Source organism: Meles meles, chromosome 3, assembly GCF_922984935.1.
Source record: "Meles meles chromosome 3, mMelMel3.1 paternal haplotype, whole genome shotgun sequence".
NCBI lineage: Eukaryota > Metazoa > Chordata > Mammalia > Carnivora > Mustelidae > Meles > Meles meles.
The window spans coordinates 130,179,416-130,193,976 of NC_060068.1; the positions used below are offsets into that span (position 1 = coordinate 130,179,416).

The 14,561-nt window shown below is 37.7% G+C and overlaps 1 protein-coding gene across 1 annotated transcript in view; it reads right to left on the minus strand.

Moving 5' to 3' along the window:
* Positions 1–2,511: 2,511 nt before the first annotated feature.
* Positions 2,512–14,561, minus strand: part of HMMR (hyaluronan mediated motility receptor) — a 40,339-nt gene continuing 28,289 nt past the window's right edge. The window contains exons 13-18 of the mRNA XM_045998746.1: positions 12,702–12,848; positions 12,266–12,418; positions 12,088–12,187; positions 11,030–11,206; positions 4,559–4,721; positions 2,512–3,858 (exon numbers count right to left, since the gene is read on the minus strand). Of these exons, the coding sequence (XP_045854702.1) occupies positions 3,839–3,858; positions 4,559–4,721; positions 11,030–11,206; positions 12,088–12,187; positions 12,266–12,418; positions 12,702–12,848 (760 nt within the window). The 3' untranslated portion in view covers positions 2,512–3,838. The remainder of the gene's footprint in view (positions 3,859–4,558; positions 4,722–11,029; positions 11,207–12,087; positions 12,188–12,265; positions 12,419–12,701; positions 12,849–14,561) is intronic.

Below are 14,561 nucleotides of genomic sequence, written 5' to 3' on the forward strand. Positions count from 1 at the left end.
TTAACCAAATGAGCCACCCAGGTGCCCCAGAGAGAGGGTATTGATATCTCTAATTATAAATTTTTCTGTTTCTCCCTGCAAATCTATTTTTGATTTACATATTTTGAAACTCGTAGTGGGTGCTTTGTTTAAATTTTGTCCTCCTAATGATCTGACCCATTTATCGTTATGAGATGAACTTTATATTCCTGGTTATATTCTTTGCTCAGAAATCTGTTTTATTTGTTCTTAATATAGCCACTCTAGCTTTTTGTTTTCAATTGGTTTACATTATCCTGCCCTATCTTTTTTTTTAATTTGTGGTAAGACTACTTAACAGATTTACTCTCTTAATAAATTTTAAGTGCAAGATACAGTGTTTTTAACCATAGGCATGATATTGTAGAACACATCATTACAACTTACTCATTTAGCATGACTCCACCCAACCTCTGGCAACCACAGTTCTACTCATTGCTTCTATGATTTTAACAATTTTATTTATTTTTTATTTTTTTTTAAAGATTTTTATTTATTTATTTGACAGAGAGAGATCACAAGTAGATAGAGAGGCAGGCAGAGAGAGAGAGAGGGAAGCAGGCTCCCTGCTGAGCAGAGAGCCCGATGCGGAACTCGATCCCAGGACCCTGAGATCATGACCTGAGCCGAAGGCAGCGGCTTAACCCACTGAGCCACCCAGGCGCCCTGATTTTAACAATTTTAGATAACTCATGTAAGTAGAATCACATATATCATTTGTCTTTCTTTGATTGACTTATTTCACTTAGCACAATAGCCTCAGAGTTCACCCATGTTGTTGCATATGGCAGGATTTCCTTCTTTTGTTTTTAAGGCCAAGTAATATTTCCTACATTTTCTTTATCCATTCATCTGTCTTGGACATTTGTTTACACACCTTGGCTACTGTGAAAAATGCTGCAATGAATATGGAAGTGCAAGTATTTCTTTGTGATTCTCATTTCAATTCTTTTGGATAAATACTCAGGAGTGGAATTCCTGAATCATATGGTAATTCTCTTTCAAATTTTTTGAGGAACCCCTATACTATTTTCCATAGTGGCTGCTCTATTTTACATTCTCACCAACTATGTACATGGGTTCCAAAGCTTCCATATCCTTGCCAACACTTTTCTCTCTCTCTTTTTTTCTTTTTATGATAACAGTCATCCTAACAGAGTGAAGTGATAGATCTGTGTGATTTTGATGTGTAATTCCCTGACAACTAGTGACTCTGAGCATCTTTTCCTATATCCGTTTGACACTTGAATGTTTTCTTTGGAGAAGTATCTATTCGAATTCTTTGACCATTTTACAATAGGTTATTTTTTTTCTTTTATTGAGTTGTAGTTCCCTATACATCTTGGAAATTAACCCCTTTTTTTTTTTTAAGATTTTATTTATTTATTTGACAGAGAGAGATCACAAGTAGATAGAGAGGCAGGCAGAGAGAGAGAGGGAAGCAGGCTCCCTGCTGAGCAGAGAGCCCGATGCGGGACTCGATCTCAGGACCACTGAGATCATGACCTGAGCCAAAGGCAGCGGCTTAACCCACTGAGCCACCCAGGCGCCCGGAAATTAACCCTTGATATACAGTTTGCAATTATTTTCTTGAACTCTGCAGGTTTTTTTCACTCTGTTGTTAGTTTGTTATGCAGAAAAAAACACAAAGTCCCACTTGTCCGGTTTTGGTTTTGTTGACTTTTAGTATCATAACCAAGAAATCATTGCCAAGACCAATATCATGAAGATTTCCTATATTTTCTTCCAGTAGTTTTATAGTTTAAGGTCTTTGAGATTGTTTTTTTGGTGTGGTTTATTGTTTTGAATTTAGATATCCAGTTTTCCCAACACTATTTGTTGAAGACACTCTCTGATCCCTACTTATATTCTTGGCATTCTCAACAACGGAATTTGTCTCTGCATTATCGCTGATTCAGTATGTTTATGGGGGAGAGGAGGGTCCAAGGTTTCTATTCTGCCATCTTGCTGATGTCATGTCTCAGCATGGTATATCTTTTAACACTCAAAGTTTTATGGGGCATCTGGGTTGCTCAGTCAGTTAACCATCTGCCTTTAGCTCAGATTATGATCCCAAGGTCCTGGGATCGAGTCCCACGTTGGGTTCCCTGCTCAACAGGGAGTCTGCTTCTCCCTCTCCTGCTGCTCTCTCTTGCTTACTCTCTCAAATAAATAAAGTCTTAAAAAAAAACAAAAAAAAAACAAACCAGTTTTACTTTTCACCTATTTTTGTCCTTATATTTGAAGTGCATTTTTTTTCTAATTTCTAATTTTCAAATTTCTAGTTTCTATATCATATGATCTCCCTGATATGAGGAAGTGGAGATGCAATGGGGGGTGGGTTGGGGGGGTAGGAAAAGAATAAATGAAACAAGATGGGATTGGGAGGGAGACAAACCAGAAGAGACTCTTAATGTCACAAAACAAACTGAGGGTTGCCGGGGGAAGGGGGGTAGGGAGACGGTGGTGGGGTTATGGACATTGGGGAGGGTATATGCTATGGCGAGTGCTGTGAAGTGTGTAAACCTGGCAATTCACAGACCTGTACCCCTGGGGCTAATAATACATTATATGTTTATAAAAAAATTAAAAAATTAAAAAAAAATTTTCTAGTTTCTACATTTCTTCTGAACTTGTGGCTTATAGTAGCATACCAGCTTTGTAAATCAGTTATTTTAGATGAAGAATCATCATTTTCTAAATAATATACTACCATGTGTGATTCTGGGGACAAGGTAGGGAGGGCAGAGCAAAGAAATATACCTTAAATAGAACATTAATGTAATTTTATATAATACAAGTTGATTAATGCATAAATGACTTAATGTGTGGTTTTATTTCCTATTACACAAATATTAATCAAGCAGCCAGTTGTCAGAAGCCAAGCAATCTAAGACAAATTCTCTTGAGGACAGTTTCTTAGATTTTTAGTGTATCTAGGAATTGACTGCACAGTTTATTAAAAATGCAGATTTTCAGGATAAACTCTGGATTTTAATTTAGTAGGAATCTGCAAATTACTGACCAACTCAGTGACCCTGATAAGAGGCAAAGAGATTACTGTGGAGTTCGGCATACCCTTTTTTCTTATTTGAACTGGATAAATGGATGATGGGTATGACAGAATGAGCCTTATTAGACAATCCAAGTAGAGGCAGGAACAAACAAGGTGTTTTAGCCTAGCTTAAGAGGTTCAGATTAGAAAAGGCCTCCGGGGGGCACTTGGGTGGCTCAGTGGGTTAAAGCCTCTGCCTTCGGCTCAGGTCATGATCCCAGGGTCCTGGGACTGAGCCCCACATCGGCTCTCTGCTCCGCAGGGAGCCTGCCTCCCCCTCTCTCTCTGCCTGCCTCTCTGCCTACTTGTGATCTCTGTCTGTCAAATAAATAAATAAAATCTTAAAAAAAAAAAAAAAAAGGCCTCTGGTATCAAACTAAAAACCTATGATTAGAATCTGGAAACCATCTAAGGTTTCCGAGTAGGGGAATAATAATCTGAAAATTTTTTAAAGGAATGTTGATGGGATGGGATGAGTCGTAAGTTAGAAAGCCTGTGAGAAGAATATGGTGACAAAGGTAAGCATCGGGGAGGAGGTACAGACAATAGAAAATAAAATATCAGAAGTCATTCTGGTAAAAAATATTGAACTTCCCTTCACATACTTAAAAATAGGAAGTTAATATTAAATACATGAAAAATATTCATTAAAAACATAGTAACAGCAACAATAGCAATAACAATAATAAAAATAGTAAGAATGAAATAATTTTTAACAGGTCTTTCAGATGTTTACTTGCATCATTCTTAAAAGTCCATAGGAGCTCAAGAGCAGTTTGTATTGCCTGGAAGAATCATAAGAAAGAGGTATTAGTCTTCTAAGTTAAAACTAATCCGTTAGTCATTATAAACTAAAAACAGGCATTTCTTATCTTCTATAAAGTAGGTGAAGCAAGGTTTGCATTCTGTAGCATAATTATATTTCTATTTAAAATTTTTTTAAAAAGTTTTATTTATTTAAGTAATCTCTATACCTAATGTGGGGTTCGAACTCATGACCCTGAGATCAAGAGTTGCATTCTCCTCCAACTGAGCCAGCCAGGTGTCCCACATGATTACATTTCTTCATTCACTATTTCAACCAATGTTGATTTATTGTGAAAGATAAAGAGATTCATAGTCAAAAAGGAAAACTTTACTTCTCCATAGCTACAAATTCAACATTTAGGTTAAAATTTTGAGGGTATGAAAGAGGGAACAATTCTGGGGTGGGTAAGGTTGGTGGGTAGGTAGAAACAAAAAAGTCAGACAAGGTTTCAAGGAAGATGGGACCTAAACTGGGCTTGAAGGTGGGACCTAGCCATGTGGAAAATTGAGAGCTAAAAGGAGGAAAGAAAAGGCATTTTACACAAAAATCTTAATATGGATTTTGTACTTCAGAAATTGTCAACAAATTCTCACAGTTCATAAAAAAGGATAACTTGGGAAATGCTGTCTAAGCAAATCCAAAGGAAGATGTCACTTACACATCTATTCATTTCTTACCTTCTTTCAGTGGTGTTTTGAGAGGAAAATTTTCTTTGCTTTCATGAAGAAAAGCCTTTGAAGGATCAAAATGTTTGATACCAAGAACTTTATTCAATTCCTCCTGAAGTTTTGTCTCACTTTGTTTTCTTTTAGCAAGCTGAGAGCGGAGTTTTGACACCTCCTATGTAAGAAAAATATAGACAGTAAATAATTAAAGTTCATGTTGGTGAAATGTATTATCCAGGGCCACCTGGGTGGCTCAGTGGGTTAAAGCCTCTGCATTCGGCTCAGGTCATGATCTCAGGGTCCTGGGATCGAGTCCCACATCTGGCTCTCTGCTCCGTGGGGAGCCTGTTTCCTCCTCTCTCTCTGCCTGCCTCTCTGCCTACTTGTGATCTCTGTCTGTCAAGTAAATTAAAAAAAAATAAAAATAAAATAAAAGAAATGTGTTATCCATTTTCCTGACAAATTCTAAAGTTGTTCTTTTACCAAATTAAAAGGCAAAAATCACTACTACATAGGCTTTAAGAATACAAATTAAAAATGACTCTGAAGGGCTGTGACAAAATGAGACATTTAAATCTTCTTGCCACTCTACAGTGACAAAGCTATGTTTCTGATAGAAGTTCATCTCCAAATTAAATGCAGAGATCAACCACTGGAACGACAGCTCCACTAACCTGCTTCCCAGTGAAACCAGGAGAGGCAAGCTGAGAGAACCGCAGGCTGTTCCCCTTTCCCCTCTCCCCCAAGCCCACCAAGCACTCAGCTCCTATGCCAGATGTGTCACTCAGAGAAAAGCCGGACATTTTCTCCAACTTCAGCTCCAGAACCCTGTCTCAGAGATTTTTTCTGGGGGCCAGGGCCGGTGGGGAGAAAGTAGGCTATAAAACACATAGCTCCTAATTTCTTGCCAAAGGGGCTGATTTTACTTGGAATAGAACTGAGAGAAGTTCAAGCTGAAGGGTGCTGTGAATAACCGTAGAGCTGGTGGTGAAAGAGCACTGGGTGGTGATTCAAAATGTAGGCTAAGGGGCACGTAGGTGGCTCAGCGGGTTGGGCCTCTGCCTTCCGCTTGGGTCATGATCTTGGGGTCCTGGAATCGAGTCAGACATCGGGCTCTCTGCTTAGCGCAGAGCCTGCTTCCCCCCTCTCTCTTTTTGCCTGCCTCTCTGCCTACTTGTGATCTCTGTCCAACAAATAAATAATATCTTTTAAAAAATAATGTAGGCTAGGGGCACCTGGGTGGCTCAGTGGATTAAGCCTCTGCCTTCGGTTCAGGTCATGATCTCAGGGTCTTGGGATCAAGTCCCGCATCAGGCTCTCTGCTCAGCAAGGAGCCTGCTTCCTCCTCCTCTCTCTCTCTCTCTCCCTACTTGTGATCTCTGTCTGTCAAATAAGTAAATAAAATATTAAAAAAAAAATGTAGGCTAAACTGTAGGTTTAAAACTGATGAATAAGACAGCTGGGAGGAGCCCTTCTGGAGTTCGAACATAATCACTGACCTTAGACACAATTCCAATGAAAGAGCAAGAATTTAACTGGGTTAGTTTGTAGAGCAATTAATTATATACCAGGGCACTGCTGAAAATAATAGAGCAATAGCAACTAGAAATCTAGCAACTAGCAAGAGTTTAACAAGTGATCAGGGAAATAGAGGAAGACAGCCCTACCAAAATCAGTGTCATGCCAGGGTGATTGTGGGCATATTCTAAACCAAACCGTCCTGAGTAGCAACATCAGAGGGACAACACTACTGGGGGTGGAGAGAAGGAACAGAATTCACTGGCACAATCCAGCCAATTACCAAACAAATGAACAAGAAAATAACAACAGGCCAAGAATGAGAGGGCTATAACCAGGAGTGCTATAATATGTAACCTAAAATATCCACTACCTGACAAAAATGTACAAATACACAGGAAAGCATGACCTATACAATGGAAAAAAGCAGGGGACCAAAACTGCCTGCAAGAGTAACCAGATATTGGAATTATCCAAAAAAGATTTTAAACTAGCCATTACAAATATATTCATAGAGCTAAAGAAACATAGATAAATAAATAAAATGAGAATATTCAAATTATTAGAATCAGAAATGAAAGAAGGAATATGATGACTGACCTTACCAAAATTATAAAGATTATAAAAAAAGTACTATGAACAGTTATATATCCATAAATCAGATAACTGAAATGGACAAATTCCTAGAACGACACAAAATACTGAAACTGTCTCAAAAAGAAAGTAAATCTGAATAGATTCATAGTGAAAAGACTGAATAGTAATCAAAAACTACCCACAAATAAAAGTCAAGGTCCAGATGGCTTCACTATTGGATTCTATTGGATTCTATTCTATATGGATTCTATTCTTCACTGAATAGTGAAGAATTAGTACCAATTATTCACAAACTATTTCAAAAAGTAAAAAAGACAAAATTTTTCCCAACTAATGGATTAGTTGGGAAAAACCTTGATACCAAAACCAGACAAAGATATTACAGAAAATATATAGACCAGCACCTGTTGGGGCAGATACTGGGAATATGGATGAAAAAAATCCTTAGCAAAAATTAGCAAAGTGAGTCCAGCAACATAAAAAGGGAATTATACACCATGATCAAGTGAAATTTATCATAAATGCAAGGTTAATTACATATCCCCAAATCAATTAATTTAAGAAATCATATCAATAGAATGAAAGTCACGTGATTATGTTATAGATATAGAAAAGGCATCTGAAAAATTTAACACACTTTCATGATAAAAACACTAAAAAAACTAGCAATGGAAACTTGCTCAACTTGATAAAGAGTATCTATGACAGACCCACAGCTAATAGCATACTTAATGGTAAAAGTGTGAAAGCTTTCCCCCAAATCAGGACCAACAGAAGGATGTTCACTCATATCACTTCTATTCAACATTGTCTGGAGGTTCTATCCAGGGAACTTAGGCAAGCAAAATTAATCAAATGCATTGTTAGAAGAGAAGTAAAACTACCTTTATTTACGAAAGATCTTCTATACAGAAAATCCTAAGGAAGACACTAAAAAAACTATTACAACAAATAAATGAGTTCAACAAGATTGGAGAATACAAGACCAGTACACAAAAATCAATTTTATCTCTATACACTTGCAACGAACTACCTAAAAATGAAATTCATATATAACTTCATATATAATATCATTAAAAAGGACAAAATACTTAGGAATAAATTCAACAAAAGAAGTGTAAAACTTACATTTTGAAAATGCCAAAACATTGTTAAAAGAAATTAAAGATCTAAATAATTGGAAAAACACCTCACTTTCATGGATCAGAAGACGTAACTTAGTTAAGATGGTAATACCTCAAGCCTGTTACACACTCAACATAATTCCCATATGAATCTTAAACGACTTCTTTGTAAAAGTTGAATAGCTGGTTCTGGAATTCATATGGGATTGCAAGGGATCCAGAATAGTCAAAACAATCTTGAAAAAGGAGAAAGTAGGATGATTCGTGCTTTCTGGTTTTAAAACTTATTACAAACCAATAGACAGTATGGAAGTACAAGGATAGATCAGTGGAATATATTTGAGAGTCTAGAAATAAACCATAAATAAACGGTCTATTGATTTTCAACAGGGTGTCAAGACTATTCAATAGGGAAAGAAGAGTATCTTTAACAAATGGCAAGAGAGTGGGGCGCCTGGGTGGCTCAGTGGGTTAAAGCCTCTGCCTTCGGCTCAGGTCATGATCCCAGGGTTCTGGGATCGAGCCCCACATCGGGCTCTTTGCTCCGCGGGGAGCCTGCTTCCTTCTCTCTCTCTACCTGCCTCTCTGCCTAGTTGTGATTTCTCTCTGTCAAATAAATAAAATAAAAAAAACAAAAAAACAAAAAAAAACAACAACAAAAAACCCCCAAAAACAAATGGCAAGAGAACAACTAGAGGGGCTCCTGGGTGGCTCAGTGGGTTAAAGCCTCTGCCTTCGGCTCAGGTCATGATCCCAGGGTTCTGGGATCGAGCCCTGCATTGGGCTCTCTGCTTGGCGGGGAACCTGCTTCCTCCTCTTTCTCTGCCTGCTTCTCTGTCTACTTGTGATCTCTGTCTGTCAAATAAATAAATAAAATCTTTGAAAAAAAAGAAAAGAGAATAACTAGATATCCACATGCTAAAGAATAAAGTTAGACCCTTACTTCACACTGTATATAAAATCCTCAAATGGATCAATGACCTAAATGTAAAAGCTAAAACTGTAAAACTCTTAGAAGAAAACAGCGATAAATCTTCATGACCTAGGATTTGGCAAAGGATTGTTAAATGCCAAAGAACGAGAGACAAATGAAAAAAGAGATATGTTGGGCTTTGGCAAAATTTTGTCCTTCAATCAACATCATTAAGAAAGTGAAATGACAGGGTGCCTGGGTGGCTCAGTGGGTTAAGCCTCTGCTTTCGGCTCCGGTCATGATCTCAGGGTCCTGGGATCGAGCACTGCATTGGCCTCTCTGTTCAGCTGGGAGTCTGTTTCCCCCACTTTCTCTGCCTGCCTCTATGCCTACTTGTGATCTCTCTCTCTGTCAAGTGAATAAATAAAATCTTAAAAAAAAAAAAAAAGAGTGAAATGACAATGTACAGAATGAGAGAAAACATTTTCAAGTAATAAATCTGATAAGGAACAAACACATATAAAGAACCCTCATAATTTAATTAAAACAAACAAACAAACAGTAATCCAATTAAAAATGGGCAAAGGATATGAATAGATAGTTCTTCCAGGAAAGATATACAAACAGCTGATAAGCACATGAAAAATGGTCAACATCATTAGTCATCATGGAAATGCAAGTCAACTACAATTAGGTATCTCTTCACAACCACTACTATGGTCAGAATGAAGAAATAAGTGTTGAAATGAATGAAACAAGAAGTGTTGGTAAGGATATGGAAAAACCGGAAAAGAATGAAACAAGAAGTGTTGGTAAGGATATGGAAAAACCGGAACCCTCATATATTGTAGGTGGAATACAGAAAGATATAGTTGCTTTGGAAAACAGTTCTTCAAACAAACACAAAGTCACCACGTTACCAAGCAATTTCACTTTTAAGTATAACCCAAGAGAAACCAAAACATGTCCACACAAGAACTTGCGTATGAATGTTTATAGTAATGTTATTCACAACAGCTCAAAGGTGGAAACATGTAAAATGTCTATCAACTGAAATGGATAAATAAAATGGGACATATCCACAAAATGAAATATTAGGTCATAAAGAAGAATGAAGTACTGATACATGCTACAGCATGCATGAACTTTGAAAACACTGTTAATCAAAAGAAGCTAATCACAAAAGACCACATATTATTTGAGTGCACCAATAGAAAATATCCAGAACAAAGAAATTTATGAAGACAGAAAGTAGGTAAATGATGGGAGGGGTGAATGGGGAGATGGGGAGATGCCAGTTAAAAGGGGTTTGGGGCGCCTGGGTGGCTCAGTGGGTTAAAGCCTCTGCCTTCGGCTCAGCTCATGATCCCCGGGTCCTGGGATTGAGCCCCGCATTGGGTTCTCTGCTCTGCAGGAGCCTGCTTCCCCTACTCTCTCTCTGCCTGCATCTCTGCCTACTTGTGATCTCTGTCTGTTAAATTAAAAAAAAAAAAAAATCTTAAAAAAAAAAAAGGTAAGGGGTTTTGGGGCACCTGGGTGGCTCAGTGGGTTAAGCCTCTGCCTTTGGCTCAGGTCATCATCTCAGGGTCCTGGGATTGAGCCCCACATTGGGCTCTCTGCTCTGCGGGAGCCTGCTTCCCCCTCTCTCTGACTTCCTCTCTGCCTACTTGTGATCTCTCTCTCTGTGTCAAACAAATAAGTAAAATCTTAAAAAAAAAAAGTAAGGGGTTTCATTTTGGGGTGATATAAATGTTCTAAAATTATGGAGGTGGTTGCGTATCTGTGAATGTCCTAAAAACCACTGACTTGAATACTTTAAATGGGTGACTTGTATGGTATGTGAATTATATCTTAATAAAGCTGTTAAAAAAAAAAACTTAAATGCTTAACTATCCTTTTCTTAAGTTATCTTTATGCCCAATGTGGGTTTGAACTCATGACCCTGAGATCTGGAATCACATGTTCTACCAACTGAGCCAGCCAGGTACCCCAAATGCTTAAACTATTTTTGAATACTGCTTGTCTTTATATTTATTTATACCAAAGACTTTGCTATTTTGTAAATAGAATTGGATGTGTAAAGCTTTATGAACTCTTCCATTTACACTAGTGATTTCCAATATACTAATAAGAAGGTAGTTGGAAACCTGAGAACATTAATAGCCATCTGGTCAACAGTCTAAAATAAATCTGTAATTCTCAGATGGATGTTCCTCTACAAACTTAGTTTTTTCTGATACCAAAGTCCTTCCTTTAACTTAAATTTTATAATTAGAATAACAAATGCCCCACCCTAATACCTTCAAGAGAATGAAGTGTTATTTTACAAACCGATTTGAGTTGGCTGTTTTCATCTTTCAGTTTCACAACATGCTTGATTTTTTGCTTTAGATTTTGATGACCCAGTAATTTAGCATATGAATCTCTTAGTTTATTTAGTTGTTCCTGAGCTGCACCATGTTCATTCAATAAAGCCTGTTTCTCTGCTTCAAATGCATCCAGTTGCAGCTGAAAAAGAGTTTTTTGAAGTAGACTTAGAAATGTTAAATTTACTTGTCTCATATGAACTACAAAGGAAATTCAATTACAGAAAAAAAAAACCCCAAAACAAAATGATGGATAAAAACAGATCATGCCGGCATATTCTCAGGGCTCTCCATAATTTCTGTGAGACTCTTTAAAAAAACTTTGGTGTATTTCATTTCCAAGATCACTAAAACACAGGGAAAGAAGGCAAGCTAGATAGCCTAATCTGTGTGTCAGAGGGATCACCATGTTATAATCAACACTCTCACTTTTTTAAGTGGTAAGATTAGCATTTATCCTTTTTAAAGATCAGTATATTGGGGGCGCCTGGGTGGCTCAGTGGTTTAAGCTGCTGCCTTCGGCTCAGGTCATGATCTCAGGGTCCTGGGATCGAGTCCCACATGGGGCTCTCTGCTCAGCAGGGAGCCTGCTTCCCTCTCACTCTCTCTGTCTGCCTCTCTGCCTACTTATGATCTCTCTCTCTGTCAAATAAATAAATAAAAAATCTTTAAAAAAAAAAAAGAATAAAGATCAGTATATTAATTTGAGAAACACAGAAAGAGTGTAACAAAGTTCAGGATCACAGATTTACATAAATTATCAAAAATTTATATCAGGACAGCTTTCTAAGCTATCACGTCTCTTATTAGAAAGTAATTTTTAGCCTATAAAGACTACACAAAAAAATGTATGCATAAGAATTTAAAAAAAGTTATAAGTCTCCTTTAGTAGGAGTTAAACTGGCACTGTAAATATACAGCAAAGTGATCTTTCAGAAAAATCAAGTCACTGTGTTGACTGTGACAGGGAACAAAGTGAATGCCTAAAACAAACACAAGTGAGCATAGTCCCAACTGACAAACCTGAAAAGGTTTTGTTTTATTATATAGTTCTTCATAAAGGAGACGCCACTTATTCATTTCCTCAGTTAACTCTGACACTGTGTTTTCTTTTCCAGCTTTTCTGTAAGGAGAAATAAAATTTTAAAACACAGTGTATTAGAAAAAATAACTGAGCAGTTGGGTTCTAAACGTAGATTACCTTGCTTCTTCCTCTTCGAGTTGTTTCTTGAACTCTTCACCTTGTTGCTTGAGTTGATTCTGCAAATCAGTTATTGTTTTAAGAGAGGAGACTGTGATTTCTTTAATTTCTGCTTCTTTAAGTGCTGACTTGGTCTGCAGATCTAGAAGCATCCTTCAGTTTGAGAGAGAAGAGTCCACTAAGCATTTTATAGCCACTTTCGTAACTTTTCCTCTTTCTTTTACTTAACGAAACAAACCAACAAAACAAACTCAAGGAACACTCCAAAAATTGTACTTTTTAAACTATGTAAACCTTTAATTTGCAATTGAAGATCACCCAAAGCAAGTCATGAAATTATAATTCCCTGCATCACTTAGTAGCTGGCTTTCAACATTAAATTATCTTAACAGTTCTAAGGCTACAAGTGTGGGCAGGTTTTAGTTCTCCCACATACCTTGCATATTCTTGATTTGCATTCTCAGTTGCCAATATCTGATGATGAATGTCCTCTGCACTTTTCTCGGCCTTGGCCACTTTTTCCTGAAGTGATGAATTCTCCAGCTTAAGATCTTCTATCTCACTAGCTGTTAATGCTTTATAACTTATTAAAAGGAAAATAAAAAGTTGAAGGATTTTTCTAACTATTGTATGCATGATAAACATACAGCTCATTAGTTTTTATTTTATACAGTTTAAGGTAACACAAACAAACCCTTATAAACCATGCATTTACGGAGGTAAAAATTCAGTATTCTGAGGTCAGTACTAATGAGCTTATATGGCATATGTTGCTCATTCAAGGAAAAAAATATTGAGTGCCTACTATGTGTATGAAGTATATGAAACATGAAAATCACTCCAAAACAAATATATGATCCCTGTACCTACTGTCACAGAGTTTACGCTCTTGTGGGGAAGACAAGGAAGTGCCTCTCCAGGTCTTTGCAAAAAAAAATGGGAAAATATATGTATAATAAAATTTATGTTATGAAGAAAACTAGAGGGGCTCTGTGTGGCTCAGTTGGTTAAATGTCTGTCTTTGGCTCAGGTCATGATCTGAGCCCTGGGATGGAGCCCTGCAAAGGGCTCCCCGCTTAGCTAGGAGTCTGCTTTGCCCTCTCCTTCACCCTCTCCCACACTTGTGCATATGCGCGAGTGTGCTTTCTCTCTCTCTCATAAATAAGTGTATAAATAAATCTTAAAAAAAAAATTAAAGCGCACCTTAAGCTGCGCTTAAAGACACCCCCATATGATCATTTCAACAAAAGCAGAAAAACATTTGACAAAGTACAACATCCATTCATGATAAAAACTCGCTGCAAAGTAGGTCTAGAGGGAACATACCTCAACATAATAAAGGCCTTTTATGAAAAACCCACAGGCAACATCATAGCCAACAGTGAAAAACTGAGAACTTTTCTTTTAGGAAGAGCTTTTCCTTTTTTTTTTTTTTCCTTAAGATTTTATTTATTTATTTGTCAGAGAGAGAGAGAGAGTACACACAAGCAGGCTGAGTAGCAGGCAGAGGCAGAGAGAGAAGCAGGCTCCCCATGGAGCAAGGAGCCCGATGCGGGACTTGATCCCAGGACCCAGGGATGACGACCTGAGCCAAAGGCAGTGACTTAACCCACTGAGCCCAGGACCCAGGGATGACGACCTGAGCCGAAGGCAGTGACTTAACCCACTGAGCCACCCAGGCATCCCTGGAAGAGCTCTTTCTTTAAGAAAAGAGCTCTTCCAGGGATGCCTGGGTGGCTCAGTGGGTTAAGCCTCTGCCTTCGGCTCAGGTCGTCATCCCTGGGTCCTGGGATCCAGCCCCACATTGGGCTCTCTGCTCAGCAGGGAGCCTGCTTCCCCTCCCCCCTTTCGGCTTGCCTCTCTGCCTACTTGCGATCTGTCAAATAAATCAAATCTTTAAAAAAAGAAAAGAAAAGAAAAGAGCTTTTCCTTTAAGGTCAGGAACAAAACAACGATGTCTACTCCACCACTTTTATTCAACATAGTACTGCAAATCCTAGCCACAGCAATTACACAACAAAAATAAATAAAAGGCATCCAAATTGGTAAGTAAGTGAAACTCTATTTGTAAAGCATGACATTATGTATAGAAAACCCTAAAGACCGCACCAGGAAACTACTGGAACTGATAAATGAATTCAGTAAAGTCACAGGATACAAAACAAATGTACAGAAATGTGTTGTATTCCTGTACACTAATAATGAAGCAACAGAAAGAGAAATTAAGAAAATACCATTTATAATTGTACCAAAAATAGTATCTAGGAATAAACTTAACCAAAGAAGTGAAAAACCT